At 48.0% G+C, this 23246-nt stretch overlaps 1 protein-coding gene across 1 annotated transcript in view; it reads right to left on the reverse strand.

The window, feature by feature from the left end:
• Positions 1-22585, reverse strand: part of LOC134565984 (vomeronasal type-2 receptor 26-like) — a 64340-nt gene extending 41755 nt beyond the window's left edge. The window contains exons 1-2 of the mRNA XM_063425697.1: positions 22529-22585; positions 19630-19747 (exon numbers count right to left, since the gene is read on the reverse strand). Coding sequence (XP_063281767.1) covers positions 19630-19747; positions 22529-22585 — 175 coding nt within the window. The remainder of the gene's footprint in view (positions 1-19629; positions 19748-22528) is intronic.
• Between the last annotated feature and the right edge of the window lie 661 nt (positions 22586-23246).

The raw sequence follows: 23246 nt of genomic DNA on the forward strand, positions 1-23246 counted from the left end.
CCACAACAAGCCTCAGGAGTTCTACCGTATCGTAAGGAGGAGTAACATGTGAGGTGGTACCAAAGGGTGTCACCTCCGCCCCCTTGAAGCAGGTGTGACCACTGGGTTATGGCTTTCCTCCTTTTGGGCAGTTGACTGCGTCAAAAGGGTTTGCAAGGCTACGGCCATCTGGTCTATGCGGTGAACAATGTCCATGAATCTATCCTCATAGGGATTCCTCTGAGGATTTACACCTGCAGGATCCATGTGGCCTTATTGTAATGTCAGGGTTTTAAGGTAGATCCAGCACGCAAAGTGTAAACAGTACGTATACCGGACCTTAGAATGGCTGGACTCACATAATATATGAGAATAGTCAGGACGAGCCTATATCAAGGATAGGAGAAGGTACAGGAACGAGAGACAAGCCGAGTCAGGCAACCAGAAAAACGGAACAAACGAGGTACAAAGCCGAGTCAAGGACAAGAGAGAGCAGAGAGTAGTGAACAAGCCGAGGTCAGATACCAAATGAGACAATCAGGATCAAGACGCGCTATTGGGAACAAAATAGGACCACAATAAGGCAAATACTTAGTTTTGAACCAGCCTTTTATAGGCTGGTTCCTTAATACGGAAGTCACGCCCCCAAAACGTTTGTGTTTAACGTTTTGGCGGGTCATGACGTCACTATCATTATGACGTCTGCACTCGTGTGACGTCATGACGTTATCGAAGTCATGGCGTCGGCGAGCGCCTGCCGCGTCATAAGAGGAGGCGGAGCCCCAGTGGCCAGCGTGGAACATGCTGGGTTGGAGTCCGGAAAAGCTGAGGAAATGCGGGTAAGCATGACAGTGTGTTTTAGTATGTGTGTGTGTGTGTGTGTGTGTGAGTCTGTCAGTGCCTGTGTGGTTCAGTATGTCTTTGTGTATGTGTGTTTCAGTATGTCTGTATGTGTGTGTCTCTGTGTCAGTACGTCTGTCAGAATGTGTCTCTGTATCTGTATGTTGTCTGTTTGTGTTTGTCTGTGTATCTGTATATAGTCAGTGTGTATCTGTATGTGTCAGTGTTTGTATCTGTGTCTGTATATGTGTCAGGTTGTGTATCTGTGTGTGTCAGTGTATCTATATGTAGTCAGTGTGCGTACATTTGTATCTGCATATATGTCAGTGTTTGTATCTGTGTATCTGCATGTGTGTCAGCTTGTGTATCTGTGTTTGTTAGTGTAGCTATATGTAGTCTGTGTGTATCTTTATGTTGTTGTGTGTATCTATATGCGGTCAGTGTGTATCTGCATGTTTGTCAGATTGTGTATCTGTGTGTGAGAGTGTATCTATATGTAGTCTGTTTGTATCTTTATGTTCTTGTGTGTATCAGGTAGTGTATTTGTGTGTATCTATATGTAGTCAGGGGACCCAAGTAAATGCTTGCCCAGGGTCCAATCAAAATTAAATACAGCCCTTTATATATATTTATTTATGTATCTTTGAAGGTGTATATGTATAGTGTGTGTGTAATGACTGTGTGCGCTATTTGTGATGGGTGTTTGTAACGAACCCCTTGTATTTCACATATTAGGTTAATTCGCACTCTTCCAAACTCCTAGAGGGTTATGTGTTTATAGCCTGTTCACACAGTACGTTTATTTGTACTTACCCAAAATCCCAGCAGATCATGAGAACTATTAAGCGCTTCGCCATTCACATACCAAACATCAGTTGAGACTTGATGAAGGATACAACTAATATTAATAGGGACCCCCACATGTCTTATATCCCCGGATAGCCTAGATCTGAGAGCCTAAAGTATCAAAAAAGCACTCAGATCTCACTAATCCAGTCAAATCGCAACCGGGGTAAAGTTTTGACTGACCGCACACGTGGCAGCTGCCCAAAATAGTTCCAGAAGAAAAGTGGTAGCGGTCAGTCACTTTCGGGAGTCTCAAAATGAATGAAATACCGAACAGTTCCCCTGGCTCATAGGTAGTCATTGTTTGTCTAGTTTGTTTATACCTTTTCACAGAATAGCGCTCTGGCTTGTCGGGAATAGAAGCAGGCGGTGGTTCAAAGTTACCTGTTTTCGTGAATTAGAGTGTCCGGCTTAGAGTTCCAGACACTCGACGACCAAGTACCGCTGCCTGCTTTCAGGAGACAAGATTGCCTCTGTTTTCCATTGCACATGTTGCTTGATTAGAGCACTTAACTTTGTGATTACTTTCTAGTTAATGAGTGAGGGGACTGGTCGACGTTTGGTAGATCAAACTACTGAATAAAGGAAAAATATCTGGGCAAAAGGAAATCACTGGGTTTTAAGGATGATTTATCACAGTTATTCAGTTTTTTTAAAAAAAGGAAGGCCCATGAGTAAATGCAGATGTGTATTTTTACAGTGTCCCACAGTCACATAGTCAGATGCACACAGTAACAAACACATATACTGTCAAATATGGGCACATGAACACAGTCCCAGTTACATAGTCACTTGAACACAGTCACATACAGTTACAAGCACACAGTTAGAGGCAGCTGTAATGGCACCACAGGTAGAAAAGGGATTAAAGCCATTTAGGAGATATTCCCTTTCCAGATACAAAGGCAGCTACTGAATACACCAATCTGCCGAATGGGAAAAAACATACGAAAGGTTTACACTCCCGAACAGGCAAACAGTCAAACCATACGAATAATCCCCCCCCCCCAAGTACGAGACGAGGCTCTGTATTGAGGGTCAGCAGGTGATCTGGTTTAATGGGGCTACCTGCCCGGTATTTATGCAGGTCTCCCACAAGGTGGACACTCCCCTAGGGGACCTGGTGGAAAACTGTGACAACTTTACACAGTAACCAATCACAGACATACACAGTTAAACACTCCCACAGGTACATTGTAATCCCTCCTTTCTATCCTGGAGATAATTGGTGTTACGGCTCCCCCGGTAGGAGAGGGGTTAATGAGACGTTCCCTTCCCGAATACAGAGGTAGCCACTGAGCGTTCAAATAATATCAGGAAGTATTACTTTACTGAGAGGGTAGTGGATGCATGGAATAGCCTTCCAGCTGAAGTGGTAGAGGTTAACAGTAAAGGAGTTTAAGCATGCGTGGGATAGGCATAAGGCTATCCTAACTATAAGATAATGCCAGGGACTAATGAAAGTATTTAGAAAACTGGGCAGACTAGATGGGCCGAATGGTTGTTATCTGCCGTCACATTCTATGTTTCTATGTTTCTATGTTTCTATGTTAAAACTGCTGAACAAGCATTATACAAATCCAGTAGTCTTCCAAACAGCCGACCAGCAATCATACGAATTAAGTATTCTCCTAAACAGCCGAACAGCAATCATACAAATTAGGTACTCTCCCAAACAGCCGAACAAGTGCACTCCATATTGAGGGTCAGCAGGAATCTGGTTTACTGAGGGCTACCTGCCCGGTATTTATGCAGGTCTCCCACCTGGTGGACACTCCCCTAGGGGACCAGATGGAAGACTGTGACAAGGACATTACATTGACCAATCAGAGTGTTACACATGTAAACCTGCCCCTTTAATTACCCAAGACCCTCTGCTCTGCCTGGGAGATAATTGTGAAGTAATTCAATTATCTCCCTGGACAAAGACCACCCGCCATCTTAAATGACTTTGACAATATTGGTTAAACATATATAACTTGACAATATTTCAACATAACATAAGTGTTCAACGTGTCCCCAGATAGCTGGGATCTGAGCGCACAAAAGTACCGAATAGTGCTCAGATCCTATGCGTACAGTCCAATCGCCGTGGAGTCAAAGTATTCACCAAGTCTGTTCTCCATACGAATAGGCTCCACGGGATGGCTATCTGGGGTATGGCTTTTCGGGCATAAAAATACTGAACTTAGTCTTTTCGTGCGTTTTATACTGAATGAGAAGGTAGGTCGGCGGTTTCAGCGGTGTTCGTGCCAAATACTGTCCGTTTTGAGTTCCATGGTTTCGTGGCGAACACCGCTGAGAATTTGTGTGTTTAAAATGGCCGCAACCTCATGTTCGGGATACGAATGGCGACCACCCAGATACAGGTACCAATTAAGAGGTGTCTGCGGTTAACCTCAATGTTCTAATGGGGCCAAGAGGTTAACCAGCAGCACACTTCTCTACTGGGTGGTCGGCCGTTCTGAGTTTTGTTCGGTAGTTTCAGAGCAATTGCATGATGTCCATACGAACGGGGAAAAACATGAATCACATAAAATTACACAAATTAAATAAACAAAATGAATAACAGTTTCTCGTAAATCCAAGACAGAGGGATCTGTCACACGGCTCCCCCTTTGTGGGACACTCTGGCAGACCCAGCTTGATCCTTCAACGGGTCAACTTGGGGATGTCCGGACAGAGAAGCTGGAGTAGGGTCAGTCTGCCGTGACAACCCATCACTAGTAAAATTGTAAGGTTAGAGGGCCAGGCTCCACCTTAGCAACCTGCCGTTGTCCCCTGCGACCCGGTTCAGCCACACTAATGGGTTGTGGTCTGTAATAAAGGAGAATTCTTGTCCGTATAAGTAGGGTGTTAGTTTTTTTTAGAGCCCAGATCAGGGCTAAGCATTCCTTTTCTACTGCCGCATAAGTCACTTCACGGGTAGTAATTTCCTGCTTAGGTAGGCGACAGGGTGCTTGTTACAAATCGCTATTTGTAACTGGCCCTTTAAATGGAAAATTGCCCTGCTTCCCTGGATTGTGGAGAAGCCTATTTGCCAGCCTCCTTCCTTATGACGATGGCCCTGTGTGAGCAGTGATACCCCAGATAGCTATGCCATGTAATGAAAGACTATGGGAAAGACTTTAGCTCCATGGCAATTGAACGGTGTAAATAGGATCTGCGCGCTATTGGGTAGTTTTGTGCGCCCAGATCCCAGCTATCTTGGGATATGTGAAATGTCTGTGTGTTATGTGTAAAAGGTGACTTTCTGTATTTTAAAGTGTTTTATGTCTTTCTGTAACCATGTGGTTAATGGAGTCTGCTTCTAGCACTGGATAATTGGATTACTGTCCTCTTTGTCTCCAGGATAGAGGCCCCTGTAAAACCTGTCTAAACCGGTTTGCCATGCGGCCAGTAAGGGACAAAATATACTTTTAGTAACTTTTGAACCCCTGTTCGGATTCATGCCATTTTTTAATATGTTGTTCCCCTGAATGGATTGATTGTGGATATGTATTTTTATGTGAATGTGATGTATGGTTTTAGAGTTATGAAAGTTGTGTAAAAAGTATATTTTAACTGTATGTATAATGGGATTATGTGTCACACTAAGGGGAGGGGATGTGTGGGTTGCACCCATGATACTATTGGTTATTTTATGCCTCCCCCTGGGTGTGGCTTGTATGTGTACAACCGCAATAAAAACCAGGCTGGGTGTTCCAGCACCTCAGACCTCTTCTGACCCTCTAACTTGTAGCCTTGACTCATGTTTGTAGGGGACAGCTATAATCACTACAGGGATTGCTATGCTCTTCATACTCCCTTAGCTACTGAGCTCTTGTAAGAGCTCTTGTTCCTGATCCTGCTTCGCTCTACAGAAGGAAGAGGTTCGCCTATTGGAACCTGGAGCCTGGTCGTAGGTCCAGGGCGCAGAGCAGACGGCGAGATACCAGCCTAGCAGTGGTGGTTTGTGGAGTCCGCAGTGCTTATGGTTGCTACGGTGCTGATGGTCCTTTGGTGAGCGCTAGGAGCATCCTTTTCTACGGTCCAACTTCCAGCCAGCCTGGAGGCAACCGTAACAGTGCTCTCCTCCATTCTCCCCGACCTGGCTTAGCACAGCCCCCAGTCCAAACATGAAAGCGTCTGTATGGACGAGAAAACGTTTATTAGGTACTGGGGCAGCCAAGACAGGGGCATTCACAAGGGCCTGCTTTAAGGTCTTAAATGCGGCTTCGCAAGCTGGAGACCACAGGACCTGCTTAGGGAAATTCTTCTTGGTCAGGTCCATCAGAGGCTTGGCGATCGTACTATAGTCGGGGACAAAACATCGGTAATACCCTGCCGTCCCTAGGAAGGCCTTGGTGTGGGGTGTGGGCCAGTTAGCTACTGCCTCCACCTTGGCTGGCTCCGGTCTCTGGTTTCCACACCCCACCCGGTTTCCCAAGTACTGTACCTCAGCCATGCCTATATGGCATTTATCTGACTTCAGGGTCAGGCCAGTGGCCCGAATCATGTCCAGTACAACCCCTACATGAATTAAGTGCTCCTCCCAAGACCCACTGTAGACCACAATGTCATCCAGGTATGCACAAGCAAAGTCCTGGAAGCCAATCAATGAGCCTATCCACCAGACGCTGGAAAGTAGCCGGGGCATTCTTCATCCCAAAAGGCATGACCTTGAACTGGTATAGGCCAAACGGGGTGTTGAATGCATCCTCGGCCAGGGGAATCTGCCAATAGCCTTTACACAGGTCTATGGTGGTAAGATAGCGCCCCCTGGCTATGCTGTCTAGTAGTTTGTCTACCCTGGGCATCGGGTAGGCGTGGTCTTCTCATTGAGACGCCTGTTATCCACACAGAACCGGGTGGTCCCATCTTTCTTAGGTACCAGGACTACAGGCGAAGCCCAAGGGCTGTTGGAGGGCTCAATGACCCCTAGCCGGGTCATCTCCTGGATCTCCTTCAGCATTCCTTCTCGGACTGCTTCAGGGATACGGTAGGGAGGTTGTCTAAGGGGTGTCTGTCCTGGGTTCTCTACTTTATGTACAGCTAGGGTGGTATACCCTGGTTCTTGAGAAAAGGTCGCCCTTTTCTCCCATAGCAGCCACTTAGCCCGTTCCTTTTCCAAAGGGCTCAACCGTTCCCCTAGTTGTACCAGGCTCGTCAGTTCAGTCTGGGGGTCCCTCTCTAACAAGTCAGGGAAAGGTAAACTTTCAAGATCATCGGTAGCGGGGGCACATACAGCAGCAACATTCTCCTGTCTTTCCTGGTATTCCATTAGCATGTTCACATGAAAGGACCGCTGGATCCTTTCATCTGCACAGCTGGCAATAATATATGTAGTGTCACACACCTGGGTCACGACTTTGTACGGTCCCTGCCAAGAGGCTTGCATCTTGTTGTGTTTCAAAGGTTTAAGTTCCAAGACCTTTTGTCCCACCTGGAAGACGCACTGTCGGGCGCCCCGATCATACCATATCTTCTGTCTCCCCTGGGCCGCCTGGAGGTTCTCTATGACCATCAGAGACAACTGCTCCATGCGGTCCCGGAGTTCCAGGACGTATGGCACTAGGGGGGTTCCCTCCTGCTCCATCTCTCCCTCCCAGTGTCCCCTGATGAGATTGAGGGGTCCACGGACCCTCCTCCCATAGAGCAACTTGAAGGGAGAGAACTCAGTAGATTCCTAAGGTACTTCTCTGTAAGCAAACAACAGATGAGGTAGGAACCTATCCCAGTCCCTGCAAGCATCAGTAAAGGTCCTCAGCATTTGCTTGAGGGTACCATTAAAACGCTCACAGAGACCGTTAGTTTATGGATGGTAAGGTGAGCTGAGTAAGGGCTTAATATTGCACACCTTCCACAATTGCTGGGTGAGCACAGCCGTTAATTGGGTTCCTTGATCGGAGAGGATCTCCTTGGGGAACCCCACTCTAGAAAAGATCCTAACCAGAGCATCAGCTACTGTCTCCGCCTCAAAGTTGGACAGGGCTACTGCCTCTGGGTAACGGATGGCGTAGTCCACCACGGTGAGAATGTACTTCTTCCCGGATGGACTAGCCCTGGCTAGTGGTCCCCCCTCTTCCCTACCCGTTGACAAGTGTCGCACGTGCTACAATATTGTCGCACAGCCTGGTTAAAATTGGGCCAGAAGAAATTCTGTGTAATCCTATAGGCTGTGCGGCGGGACCCTAGATGCCCCACTAGCGGCACATCATGCCCAATTCGCAGAATCTCCTGCCAGCACTTCGCGGGCACCACCAGCTTTTGAAGGGGCTTTACTCCCTGGGGATGGTTTAGGGATCCTATATAGCCTATCCTCCACCCACTCAAAGCGTTCCCCGTCTATCCCTTCTTCCTGGCTGTTTGCCTTGGCCCTGTATTTCTGTAAGGTCGGGTCCCCCCGGGTCTCTCTCCCAAATGCCTCAGGGATATCCCAGTCTAGGGGAACCTGGTCAAGCGTACAAATCGGGGAAAACGGTCTTACCTGGGTCTCAGCAGCAGGTGGGCCGGTTTCAGCTGCACGAGTCTGGGCACGGGTCGTCACAGGATTGGCTTCCGCAGAGCCCGTCGAGGCGTAGGTAGAAACCAGAGGGGCCAAGTCATTCCCCAGTATTCGGCTGGCAGGTCTTTCATCACTCCTACGTTAACATGTCCCGAGCCAACTCCCCAATCCAAGTGAACTCGGGCCATGGGTAGTCGAAATACGGTGCCTCCAGCTACCCGTACAGCAACAGTGTCCCCGGTGTGTTGACTTTCTGGAATCAGATTTTTCTGCAACAAGGTCATAGTGGCACCAGTATCTCTTAATCCACTGACAATCTTCCTGTTGACCTTGACAGTCTGTCTGTGCTGCTGTCAGTTGTCCCAGTTAGCAGCCTGTACAGGGTCCGCCCCATGCAGTACACCCCAACATTCCTCTTCTTCCACACAGTGAGCAGCCGGCGTTGCTGTGCGGTTGTTACTCTCGGCTGGTCTCCTCCAAGACTGGGACTGCCTGGATGGGTTCAGTGGGCAATCCTGCTTCCGATGCCCCACCTGGATACAGCCAAAACACCTCAGGGGTTGAGAGTAGCTCCGGGCGTTGAACCTGGGTGGCTGGGAATGAGGGCAAGGCGGGAGTGGTGCTGCAGTCCGGTACGCTTGTGGTGGTGGTGCAGTTGCTGTGGTGACTGTCATCAGCCGATAATCCAGGCGTAGAGATGTCGCGAGCATAACATTTTCCGTTCGCAAACGTGAATTTCCGCAAATGTTCACAAACGTGCGAACGGGGTGAACCGCCATAGACTTCAATAGGCAGGCGAATTTTAAAACCCACAGGGACGCTTTCTGGCCACAATAGTGATGGAAAAGTTGTTTCAAGGGGACTAACACCTGGACTGTGGCATGCCGGAGGGGGATCCATGGCAAAACTCACATGGAAAATTACATAGTTGATGCAGAGTCTGGTTTTAATCCATAAAGGGCATAAATCACCTAACATTCCTAAATTGTTTGGAATAACGTGCTTTAAAACATCAAGTATGATGCTGTATTGATCAGGTAGTGTAAGGGTTACGCCCGCTTCACAGTGACAGACCAAACTCCCCGTTTAACGCACAGCAAACAACCGCAAACCGTCCATTTGCACAACCGCAAACTCCCCATTTGCACAAGGTTGGATACCAAGCTAGCCATGTCCCGTTCCTTATCCTCACTGATGTCATTGAAGGTCTCTTCCTCCACCAAGCCATGTACAACACCAAGGGTCCCCGAAAGGTGACAACAAGCCCCCTGGGACAACTGCTGTGTTTGGTCTTCCACCTCCTCAAAGCCACCTTCCTCCTCTTACTCCTTTTCTTCAGACTCCTCTCTCTACATTGCCTCTCTCTGCATTATTATAAGGTGTGTTAAGTAGTACTATTCCTATCAGTTTAATCCCTGTTACGTCCCCTATCAGGGGACGTGTATATGGCATCGATTTTAGGAACCGGGAGATAGAAAAAGATGCTTGTTCGGTCCTCCTACTTCAAATTTGGGGCACTGCGCGTGCAATCTAATGTGCCACCAGATAGGAGTGGTGTGTTAAGTAGTACAGTTCTTATTAGTTTAATCCCTGTTACGTCCCCTATTAGGGGACGTGTATATGGCATCGATTTTAGGAACCGGGAGATGGAAAAAGATGCTTGGTCGGTCCTCCTACTTCAAATTTGGGGCACTGCGCATGCAATATAATGTGCCACCAGATAGGAGTGGTGTGTTAAGTAGTTATATTCTTATCAGTTTAATCCCTGTTACGTCCCCTATCAGGGGACGTGTATATGGCATCGATTTTAGGAACCGGGAGATGGAAAAAGATGCTTGGTTGGACCTCCTACTTCAAATTCGGGGCACTGCGCGTGCAATCTATCTGTGCCACCAGATAGGAGTGGTGTGTTAAGTAGTACTATTCCTATCAGTTTAATCACTGTTATGTGCCTTTTTGGGGGTTTGGTTTATGAGGCCACAGTGCAGCACCAGAGGCCAGAAAAATTAGGCATGTACACATGCCTGAAAAATTAGGTATTGTTGCATCCGCTGCTGTAGCAGCGGCCAGAAAAAATTATTTTTGTTTCCCAGGCAGAAAGTGCCCTAAAACATTGCGGCTTAAAACCTAGTTGGTGGCGGAAAAGTCACGCAAGTCATCCAGCATTCAGAGATAAAATACAGCAGCATGTGGACCATTTTAAGCCCAAGGCAGCTCATCTCATCAGGCCTTTTTTAGTCGAATGTATAGCCCACTGTCAGTCCCTTCGGGATCCATCCCTCATTCATCTTAATAATGGTGAGGTAATCTAGACTTTTTTGACCTAGGCAACTTCTCTTCTCAGTGACAATACCTCCTGCTGCACTGAAGGTCCTTTCTGACAGGACACTTGAAGCGGGGCAAGCCAGAAGTTCTATTGCAAATTGGGTTAGCTCAGGCCACAGGTCAAGCCTGCACACCCAGTAGTCAAAGGGTTCATCGCTCCTCAGAATGTCGATATCTGCAGTTAAGGCGAGGTAGTCTGCTACCTGTCGGTCGAGTCGTTCTCTGAGGGTGGACCCCGAAGGGCTGTGGCGATGCGTAGGACTTAAAAAGCGCCGCATGTCCTCCATCAACAACACATCTGTAAAGCGTCCTGTTCTTGCCAGCGTGGTCATGGGAGGAGGAGGACTACTTTCACCTCTTTCCCTGTTAGACTCCCGTTGTGCTGTGACATCACCCTTATATGCTGTGTAAAGCATACTTTTTAATTTATTTTGGAACTGCTGCTTCCTTTCCGACTTGCGGTAATTCGGTAACATTTCAGGCACTTTCTGCTTATACCGGAGGTCTAGTAGCGTGGACACCCAGTACAGGTCGTTTTCCTTCAGCCTTTTTATACGAGGGTCCCTCAACAGGCACGACAGCATGAAAGACCCCATGTGCACAAGGTTGGATGCCGAGCTACTCATGTCCCGTTCCTCGTCCTCAGTGATCTCACTGAAGGTATGTTCTTCCCCCCAGCCACGTACAACACCACGGGTACCAGATAGGTGACAAGGAGCACCCTGGGATGCCTGTTGTGGTTGGTCTTCCTCCTCTTCCTCAAAGCCACATTCCTCCTCTGACTCCTCTTCCTCACAATCCTCTTCCAGCATTGCTGCAGGTCCAGCAAGCGATGCTGATAAGGCTGTTTCTGGTGGTGATGGTGACCACAACTCTTCCTCTTCACGCTCATCTACGGCCTGATCCAGCACTCTTCGCAGGGCACGCTACAGGAAGAAAACAAATGGTATGATGTCGCTGATGGTGCCTTCAGTGCGACTGACTAGGTTTGTCACCTCCTCAAACCAGAGGCGGCTCTAGACTTTATGAGGCCTTAGGCGAAACGCAAACATGAGGCCCCACTAACAAAAAAGTGTCACATATACACATTGATGCACTGTCTACCTGTGTATGTGCCTGAGAGTGTGTCTGACAGAGAGTATCCTTGTGTGTGCGAATGTATGTCTCTGTGAGCATGTTTGCATTTTTGTCTGAGACCCTATGTGTATGGGGTAGCTGATGGTGAGAGGGAGCGGGGGGTGTGATGGTGAGAGGGAGTGGGGGGTGATGGTGAGGGTGGGGAGGGGGGTGATGGTGGTGGGGGTGAGGCTGAGGAGGGGTGATGGTGGTGGGGGTGAGGCTGAGGGTGGTGGGGGTGATGGTGGTGGGGGGTGAAGCTGAGGGTGATGGGGAGTGAGGCTGAGGGTGGTGGGGGTGATGGTGGTGGTGAGGCTGAGGGTGGTGGGGGTGATGGTGGTGGTGGGGGGTGAAGCTGAGGGTGGTGGGGGTGATGGTGGTGGTGGTGAGGCTGAGGGTGGTGGGGGTGATGGTGGTGGGGGATGAAGCTGAGGGTGGTGGGGGTGATGGTGGTGGTGGGGGTGAGGCTGAGGGTGGTGGGGGTGATGGTGAGGGTGGGGAGGGGTGGTGGGGTGATGGTGGTGGGGGTGAGGCTGAGGGTGGTGGGGGTGATGGTGGTGGGGGGTGATAGTGGAAGTGGGGGTGAGGCTGAGGGTGGTGGGGGTGATGATGGTGGGGGGTGAGGCTGAGGGTGGTGAAGCTGGGGGTGAGCCTGAGGGTGGTGGGGGTGATGGGGAGGGAGAGCCTAACTTTCCCTGGTGGTCCAGTGGGCTCCCTGGTGGTCCGGTGCTCTGAGGAGCTGCAGACCGTGTAATCTCGCGAGATTTCAGAGCGTTGCCGTGGTAACCCGCGGCAATGCTCTGATTGGCCAATTCTCGCGAGTCACATGGTCTGCAGCTCTGCACACTGTGGAGCTGCAGACCAGTGTCTGCGATGGTGGCCGGGCAGCCAGGAGGGGCCTAGCTCCCGGCTGCATACCGGGCAAGCCACCGGGCCCCCTCCTGTAGTCAGGTCCACGGTCAGTGACCGAGGACCTGACACACTCTGCCAACAGGCGGTTTAGGCGGCCGCGAGGCCCCCGCCAGCTCGAGGCCTAAGGCGGCCGCCTAAACCGCCTAATTAGAGAGCCGCCTCTGCCTCAAACGGACGCATGAGCCTACAGGCATTGCGCATGAGCGTCCAGTAACGTGCCAAAAAAATTCCCAGCTCCGTAGAGGCTGTCCTAGCACCCCGGTCATACAAATAGTCGTTAACTGCCTTTTCTTGCTGGAGCAGGCGGTCGAACATTAGGAGTGTTGAATTCCAACTTGTCGGGCTGTCGCAAATCAAGACCCTCACTGGCATGTTGTTTCGCCGCTGGATATCTGAAATCTGCGCCATGGCCGTGTAGGAACGCCTGAAATGGCCACACACCTTCCTGGCCTGCTTCAGGACGTCCTGTAAGCCTGGGTACTTATGCACAAAGCATTGTACGATCAGATTACACACATGTGCCATGCACGGCACATGTGTCAACTTGCCCAAATGCAATGCCGCCAACAAATTTCTTCCATTGTCTCAAACCACTTTGCCGATCACCAGTTGGTGCGGAGTCAGCCACTGATCCACCTGTGCGTTCAGGGTGGACAGGAGTGCTGGTCTCGTGTGACTCTGTGCTTTCAGGCAAGTCAACCCCAAAACGGCGTGACACTGCCGTACCCGGGATGTGGAATAGTACCTGGGGAGCTGGGGGGTGCCGTTGATGTGGAGCAAGACGCAGCAGCAGAAGAGGACTATGCCGAGGAGGTTATGAAAGAGGATGGAGTAGGAGGAGTAGAGGACGTGGCAGCAGGCCTGCCTTCAAGTCGTGGCAGTGTCACCAACTCCTCTGCAGAGCCACGCATTCCATGCTTGGCAGCCGTCAGCAGGTTTACCCAATGCGCAGTGTAGGTGATATACCTGCCCTGACCATGCTTTGCAGACCAGGTATCAGTGGTCAGATGGACCCTTGCCCCAACACTGTGTGCCAGACATGCCATTACTTCCTTTTGCACAATCGAGTACAGGTTGGGGATTGCCATTTGTGCAAAGAAATTTCGGCCGGGTACCTTCCACTGCGGTGTCCCAATAGCTACAAATTTTTGGAACGCCTCAGACTCCACCAGCTTGTATGGTAAAAGCTGGCGGGCTAAGAGTTCAGACAAGCCAGCTGTCAGATGCCGGGCAAGGGGGTGACTTTGTGACATTGGCTTCTTATGCGCAAACATGTCCTTGACAGACATCTGACTGTGGGCAGATGAGCATTAACTGCTCAAGGCGAGAGACGGAGTGGCGGATGGTTGAGAGGGGGCAAGGAGGACAGCAGTGGTTGATGTGGCTGAAGATGCTGGACCAGGAGGAGGATGGTGGCCTGCCTCTGCCTGTCATTTTTTTTTCGATTAGTGGTACTATGCGTGCAAGCTACTGTGACAACAGATCTGAGTGGCAATGTGCACTGGCAGAAGTTGGCAGAGTAGACGCTGTAGGCCTGACACACAAGCTTGCAGATAACTAACTGCTATTCAATCTATTACAGTCAAAATTTTATTTTTATTTTTTTAATGTACACTACTGTTACACCAGATATGAGTTGCACTGGTGTGACACTGTGCCCTGGCAGGCCCTGAAATGCACACGTGTGAAGGAAACTGACTTCTATGATTTCACTGTCAAATTTCTAGGTTTTTTTTTAATGTACACTATTGTTACACCAGATATGAGTTGCACTGGTGTGACACTGTGCCCTGGCAGGCTCTGAAACGCACACGTGTGAAGGAAACTAACTGCTATTATTTCACAGTCAAATTTCTATTTTTTATTTTTTTATGTACACTACTGTTACACCAGATATGAGTTGCACTGGTGTGCACTGGCAGGACCTGAAACACACACATGTGAAGGAAACTAACTGCTATTATATTACAGTCAAAAAGGTTTTTTTTTCTTTTAGTTTTTTTTTTTTTTAATGCAAGCTATTGTGACACCAGCCATGGTAAGGGGTTTTCTGTCACGTACCCATTCTCTGACCCCCGTGGGTATTTTCTCAAAAAAATGTTCTATTAGGAATAGCTGCAACACTTCCTCTCCAGACACCACCTCGCATCCAGCTAGCCAGTGAGTCGCCTTACGGTGCACTCAGCAAGCCCACTCTGTGTAGGAATCGCCTGCTTGCTTTGAGGTTTCTCGGAACCTCCTGCGATATGCCTCTGGTGTGACTGCGTATCTGGCTAGTAGGGCTTCTTTTACCAACCCATAATTTGTAAGATCCTCGTCTGGTATGGCCCGAAATGCTTCACTGGCCCGTCCTGATAACTTCCCAGACAAGATAGCGACCCATTCATCTGTGGGTACCCGGTGCAGGGCACACTGCCTTTCGAAATCCGCCAGGTACCCATCAATCTCCCCCTCTGCTTCAATGAAATTTTTAAAAGCAGCAAAAGGTACCTTTCTCTTTTCTGGTGCAGTGGGTATTTCAGCTGCTGCAGTACCTCTTTGCTGAAAGTGTCACTGGTTTGCCTCCACAGCTGCTATGACCCGCTCAATGATATCTGCTGAGGGGTTGGGGCCAAAATGTGCCAACCTTATGCGGACTGCCCGGTCAAAGCTTGCCTCCTCGGGTGTCCTGTCTGTAGTGCTGAGCCTCTCGCTGTTATCCATTTCCCGTAGTTCTGCAATAATGTCCCTTTTCTTTTTGTTACATGCTGAGTGACCACGGCTCTCCAGTAAATCCTTAAGGGTCGAGCGTTTCAGCTGTTCATACTATAATTCCATCCGTCTGTGGCTCTGTAGCTGACCTCCTGGGCTGTAGGAACATCCCGCCACTTGCCACCAATTGTTACGGCTCCCCCGGTAGGAGAGGGGTTAATGCCGTATGAGACGTTCCCTTCCCGAATACAAAGGTAGTCACTGAGTGCTCCAAACTGCCGAACAAGCGTTATACGAATCCAGTAGTCTTACAAACAGCCGACCAGCAATCATACGAATTAAGTATTCTCCTAAACAGCCGCACATCAATCATACGAATTAGGTATTCTCCCAAACAGCCAAACAAGCGCACTCCATACGAATAATCCCCCCCAATAACGAGACAAAGCTCCGTGTTGAGGGTCAGCAGGAATCTGGTTTACTGAGGGCTACCTGCCCGGTATTTATGCAGGTCTCCCACCTGGTGGACACTCCCCTAGGTGACCAGATGGAATACTGTGACAAGGACGTTACATTGACCAATCAGATTGTTACACGTGTAACCCTGCCCGTTTAATTACCCAAGACCCTCTGCTCTGTCCGGGAGATAATTGTGAAGTAATTCAATTATCTCCCTGGACAAAGACCACCCGCCATCTTAAATGACTTTGACAATATTGGTTAAAAATATATAACTTGACAATATTTCAACATAACATAAGTGTTCAACGTGTCCCCAGATAGCTGGGATCTGAGCGCACATAAGTACCGAATAGCGCTCAGATCCTATGCGTACAGTCCAATCGCCGTGGAGTCAAAGTATTCACCAAGTCTGTTCTCCATACGAATAGACTCCACGGGATGGCTATCTGGGGTATGGCTTTTCGGGCATAAAAATACAGAACTTAGTCTTTTCGTGCGTTTTATACCGAATGAGAAGGTAGGTCGGTGGTTTCAGCGGTGTTCGTGCCAAATACTGTCCGTTTTGAGTTCCATGGTTTCGTCGTCGAAACACCGCTGAGAATTCGTGTGTTTAAAATGGCCGCAACCTCGTGTTCGGGATACGAATGGCGACCACCCAGATACAGGTACCAATTAAGAGGTGTCTGCGGTTAACCTCAACGTTCTAATGGGGCCAAGAGGTTAACCAGCAGCACACTTCTCTACTGGGTGGTCGGCCGTTCGGGAGTTTTGTTTGGTAGTTTCAGGGGAATTGCATGAAGTCAATACGAACGGGGAAAAACATGAATCACATAAAATCACACAAATTCAATATATGAAATGAATAATAGTTTCTTGTAAATCCAAGACAAAGGCATCTGTCACAATTGGGAAGTAATCCAATTATCTCAGAGGAAAGAGGCAAAACTCCATTGCACACATGGTAATAAAAACACATAAAAATATATAATATAACAACTACCAAATGAAATAGGCATGTTCAACATTTTCCCAGATAGCTTAGATCTGAGTGCACATTATTACCGAATGACGCTCAGATCACATACATACAGTTCAATTGCCATGGAGCCAAAGTCTTTCACATAGTCTTTCGTTATACGAATGGGCTCTATGGCATGGCTATCTGGGTAGCACGGTTCACACAGTCAAAGTACCAAATGGACCGTCGTTTGTATTAATGTGTGAGCGCAGGAGAAGGGAGGTCGGCGGCTTCAGCAGTGTACATGAATATAAGTGTCCGTTTTTAGTTCCAGAGTTTTGTAGCTGAACACCGCTGGCCGTTCGGCAGTTTAAGATGGCCACTGCCACATGTTCGGCTATACGAACAACGGCCACCCAGCGTTACTCAATTAAGCTGCGGTTAACTGCATCTTCTGGGAGATCAATTGCCTGCACACTCCATGCCCAGGTGGTCCATTCATTTGTACGTTTGTTCAGTAAATTCAATTTACCGAACGCCATGGCAGAAAGGCACGAGCAAGCCTTTCTGCAGGGAGAAATAAGGTCTTTTACATGGGGGTCATAATCCTGGGGCAGCAGACGGGCAACCAGGCTTCTCCAGCACCCAGTGGTGAGGTTGGTTTCGCCACAGCAGCTTCACATAGTTACAGGCAGACAGTCAAACACACAGTTACAGGCAGTCAGTCACAGGCAGCCTCACACAGTCAGAAGCAGACAATTGCGCACACACACAGTAACAGGCAGTCACACACACACACACACACACAATCTCAAGCAGACAGTTACACACACAGTCACACATACACACAGCCACAGGCAGTCTCACACACCTTTAGCGGCACTTGTAGACAGTATGGGCACTGGGGGAGGAGTATAGGCACTGAGTACCCTGGTGTGTAGTTGTTGGGGAAGCAAGGAATTAGCTCCACTAGCAAAATGCAAATTTAGCTCCACTCCCACCTTGCATGCAGCCAGCTTTGGAAATGTACCACTGCACTGCCGTCCACTGCATGTGCGAGCCATATCGACTGCCTGGTTCTCCTGCTGCTATGTTACCCTGTACCCTAAGACCGGCCTTGGCTGCTTATACCCATACTGCAAACTTGCACTTGCAGGACTTCTTAAGGGCCTTCTCCTGTCCCCAAATCTTCAATGTCCCTCGAAATCTATCTCTTCATAACACCCTGTGGCCTCACATAGTAACTTCTCTTTTAGAAACCTATGTCTCGCTTTCTCTTAAAGGGCATGTTACAGTTGCCCCAGGCTAGCTGAGGGTTGGACCGTGGAAAGAATGCTCCTAGGTCTCACCAAGGACCAGCTGCACCGCACCAGACACCATAAGCACTGCAGACCCCACAAACCTCTGCAGCGTGGTTGGGGTCTTGCCGTCTCCTACCCACCCTCGACCTACGACAAGGCTCCAGGCTCCAGTGGGTGAACCTCTCTTTCTGAGAGTGAAGCAGGAACAGCTCTTACAAGAGCTCAGTGAAGCTAAGGGAGTATGAAGAGCATAGCAATCCCTGTAGTGATTACAGCTGTCCCCTCCAAACACGAGTCGAGGCTGCGAGTTGAGGGTGAAGTAGAACTGTTTTAATGAGCACACAGGACTTTCCTATATACACATTTTCCCACAAGGTTACCACCCACGTGGACCTTGTGGTACACAGGACACAAAGTTACAACAGCCAATCAACACAGTACAGTACAGTGAGATACTCCCAGCTAATGCACACAAACCCTCCCCTCTGCCTGTGATACAATTAACAAACACAATGTGCTAACTTAATTACCACAGGAAGAAAATATACAGTTTTACCCAAAGTCCAGCAACACCACAAAAAACAAACATATCCCCACATCATACATCCCTGGATAGCCCTGATCTGGGTGAACAACATATCCCAAAATTCCCCAGATCAGAGCAGGGGTTCAAATGTTTTATGGAAGTCATATTTGACCGACCGCAAGCATGGCTTTCATGCCCAAAACAGTTCCACAGATTTAGGTTGTGCAGCCGGTCTATCTTCTCCTCTATCCTGGAGATAATCGGCTTAAGTGGGTGTGGTAAGCCAATTATCTCCAGGTACAGGAAATCTCTCTAAGTCCAAAAACTGTTACAAAAACTACATAAAAATACATAACTCATATAATATAATGTTTAATGTATATGTCCAACATAACTCCATATAGCTTGGATCTGAGCACTCAATATGTCCGAAAAGCGCTCAGGTCTCACAAATACAGTTGGATCACCATGGGGATAAACAATAGCAAGGACTGGTGAGAGATTGAGGAGGGACAAAGCAGCCAGTTTTAACTGGTCTGGCAGTGTCTCTGAGACAACGCCCTGCAGGAGAACAATAGGACAGGAAAAGGGGGGAGGGGAAGAGGCCCATTTCCCCATGGAATTAAAGGGGCAGAAAAAGTGTCTTAAAATCCAATAAGCCCAAATAGACTTTTTAAATGGTAATACACCCCAGGCGCCATAGTCATAAGGCAGGAGACTGGCAATCAGGCTCCTCCAAAAGCCAGTGGCAAAGGGCAGTTTGTCACAGGGCCACATTCCACTCTCGCCTTTCAATTCCTCTACTTCCTGCCCTTTTGCTTGGTAGCTATCCCCCATGCTGCCCTTCCTCTAGATTCCTAGCTCTTTAGAGCAGCTTCCTCACAAACCTATCATTCCTGTAACGTTTTGTTTGTAATTGTCTCATTTATTGTTACATTTACTCCTTTAAAATATTGTAAAGTGCTGCAGAATATGTTAGCACTATATACATGCCAATAATAATAATAATAATAATAATAATAATAATAATAATCTATTAACATTTAAATAGATTTATTGATACCTAAATAAATGAGAGCTATTGATTCTCTGACCTACAATATACAATATTTTGCATGTTTATTGTGTGCTGTCACCTGATTCACATGTTTTTCAATGTAATAAAATATAATATGACAGTATGTACCAGATATATTGGATATTTCTCCTTCTGGACACGGAATACAGTTATAACAACACATATGTGTGCTTATACCTTTCCGGTACCCGGGCACACAGTTTTCTGAGCACCGAGACTTTGGAACCTGAAATAGAAAATGAAATGTAACGGATTGTGAAACTGTTGTCCATCCAGCTTAGCACAAGAAAAGCACCTTGTATGGACAAGTGTGTAGTTTCTGAAATGTATCCAACCTATGTAAATAGAAAGATTAAACATGCACTTACAAGTAAATACATAAAAACAACTTTACTGTCTCAGTTTTTCTTCTACTATGCCTTACTACTCTATGCATTTATGTTAACTGGTGTGTGGATACAAATGGGATAATGATTCCATATAATAACAAATATACAAAGGTTGCTGGTATTGAGGTAACCTACCAAGAAATACCTCTAAAACATCTTGCTGCTCAAGTGGAGTGAGATATGCAACTTTGGCTGTCCAAAAGGCAATTCCTGGCGGAATCAGCTGCGGTGTCCTCCAGTGCTGAACCCAAGCTGAAAATCCCCTACAGCACGTTTAAAACATTTGTGGAAGTGAAGGCAGTTGAGCTTATAACATTTAACCCGGGGTGGGGGTGGGGGGGTGGGGGGGTATGTGTAGTATGTGTTGTAGGCAACACAAATCAAAATTTAGTTATGGGTCCCTGGGGTGGAGCATTTGGAGAGCAGGGTGGGCCAATGCTCCACTCCTCAGTTTATACACAACTGGGAGAAATAAGTTCCAGGCCAGAGTTTTTTTGGACTGTCTCCAACCCACTGCTCAGCTGCAGATAATCAGCTGTAGCAGCAGGAATAAACCCCTCCCTGCTAGGCAGGTAAAGGGGGATTGCTGGCTTCCTCCCTGGAGGCAGGTAGGAGAGAGGCTGTTCTCTCCAGTGAGAGAGTCAAGGAGACTGAGCACTGGGAGTGCAGAAGGAAAGCAGTTAAGGCTGGCTTAGAGCAATGGGAGTGGAGAAGGAAGCAGTTAAGGCTGGCTTGGAGCACTGGGAGTGTAGAAAGGAAAGCACTGACTAAGCACTGGAGTGCAGAGAGCTGACAAAGACACTAGGTTGGTGAAAGCAATATTGTTTAGTTTTTAGTTTAACCACTGAGAGATAGGGAACCTGATGTTAGTAGAGCTAGGATTTTGTTTATAGGGATTTGTGTTATATTTATGTTTTCATTTGCTACTGTCTCCATGTGGACTTACAAATAAAGTGCCTGGATTATATGAAAATAAAGGGACTGTGCCTGTTGTTTACCCTAGAGGACCATGCTACCTGCAGACAAGGATCACAAGATCAAAGGGGCTCTCAACAAATTCCTGCATGATGTTAATGGGCAATGAAACATACACAACATCAGTTCAGTACAATAGGTTCCCCTCCTTGCCACAAAACATGACCGGTCAGGCTGCTAAAGCCTATCGAGCCATCCCTGACATAGACATCCAAATGTCATAAACTGAGGCATTATATTCAATAGATTTTCATTTGTAAACTGAAAATTATGTTAACCGAGGCGTTTGTAAACCGAGGTACCACTGTACCTTCAACAAATGCATTACATACATATAATACATACGCACAGACTTCTGAATACAGTCAGACTGCTGAACATATACACACACCGACTGCTGAACACACATACACACACAGACAGACTGCTGAATACACACAGACTGCTGAGTACACACATACTGCTGAATAAATACACACAGTCGGCTGAATACATGCACACAGTCCACTGAATACACACACACAGACTGCTGAATACACACACTGCTGAGTACACACACAGACAGAGTGCTGAGTGCACATAGACAGACAGCTGAATACATACTCAGTCAGCTGAATACACACACACAGACTGCTGAATACACACAGTCCACTGAATACACACACACACACAGAGACTGCTGAATACATACAAACTGCTGAATACACACACAAATACTGCATTGAGTGGGTATGTGTTTGTTTGTGTGTGTGTGTGTGTGTGAGAGAGGCTGTGTGTATGTGTGAGAGAGAGGCTGTGTGTGTGTGTGAGAGAGATGCTGTGTGTGTGAGAGAGATGCTGTGTGTGAGGAGTGCTGTGTGTGTGTGTGAGTAGGATTGATGTGTGTGTGTGTTGCAGAGTTTGAGGGGTGCAGGTAGCAAATTTGTTTTTAATAATGCTATACATTTATAACATCTTCAACCCCCTCCCTTCTTCTTACCTTTTGGTGATGGAGTGGATAGACACAGCCAGCCCTGGTGGTCCGGTGGGGGTGAGTTCTGTGTAGCCTGCAGCTCGTCTGGCTGCAGGCTGTCTCCTGTCCTCACATGCAGGGTAACACATGGCAACGATCCATACATCCTGCTCACAGGAGGAGCGAACTGCCTTACAGGTCCCTGCCCCTGCCACCGGGCCATGCCACCCGCCACCGGGCCATTCCTCCCACCCTTTCTCCCAGATCGTAGGGCCCTTCTGGCCCTGTTTGCTTGGGCCAGAAAATAGGGACGGCTCTCCATGGGCCAGCAGAGGAAATCAAAGGATCTCCCCTGTCGGCCTTGCATGCTGGGCAGTGCGATGGGGCTTTCATTCCTGTGCTGCCCAGCGTGCTCATCCCAGCGTGCCCATGTGGTCCTCCCGCCCCACCACCTGTTCCCTCGATCCTATTCCCTCATATCTCATCCGTACTTTGTCTCCCTCTCACTAAAATTTTCAATCTCTCCCTTTCCTCTGGCACATTTCCCTCACCCTTCAAACATGCAACTGTAACCCCGATTCTGAAAAAGCCCAGCCTTGACCCCAACTCCCCATCCAACTACCGCCCTATCTCGCTACTACCATTTGTCCCCAAGATCCTCAAGAGAGTTGTGTATACCAGACTGACTGACTTTGTCGAATCCAACTCTATGGTTGACCCCCTTCAGTCTGGATTCCGCACTGGTCATTATGTCGAAATGGCTGTGACCAAAGTGTTACGGTTACCTCCAAGCTAGCTGAAAGCTGGACCACTTGGATGTCCTGGTTCCCGAGTGTGGAGAGAGAAGCGTTGTTCCGTTCAGCATACCACAAGAATCCTGCGAATATAAAGCAATCCCACTAGCTATGGTCCAGCTAGGATACCCTTGTTCCCACAAAACGAGTCGAGGCTGTGATTTGAGGGTCAAAACGAACTGGGTTTAATGGCACACATGCATCGCTATTTATGCAAAACCCCAGGTCCAGGGACAGCCCCCTCTGGACCTGATGGGATACAGGGACAATACAAACAGTTGACCAATGGCATTACAATGTATCGTTTGAAATGGTCACCGCCCAGCTTGGAGATAATGACTCTAATGGTTATGGCAATTTAATTATCTCCAGGCGCCCAAAATCCCACGATTTATTGTAACATATAAAACAGTATAAAAATACATATCTATAAAATTTTAATAGACACATATTATATTCCACCATTCATTGGATAGCCCAGATCTAAGCGCAGCAGATAGGCGAATAGCGCTCAGATCTCACGAACAGGATAGCCAGTCTCTTCAATACAAAGTCATTTCGTGCCTTTTTGTCCTGAACACGAGATGGCGGCCATGTTTTCAGGCTGGTGAAAAT

Source organism: Pelobates fuscus, chromosome 6 (assembly GCF_036172605.1).
Source record: "Pelobates fuscus isolate aPelFus1 chromosome 6, aPelFus1.pri, whole genome shotgun sequence".
Lineage (NCBI taxonomy): Eukaryota > Metazoa > Chordata > Amphibia > Anura > Pelobatidae > Pelobates > Pelobates fuscus.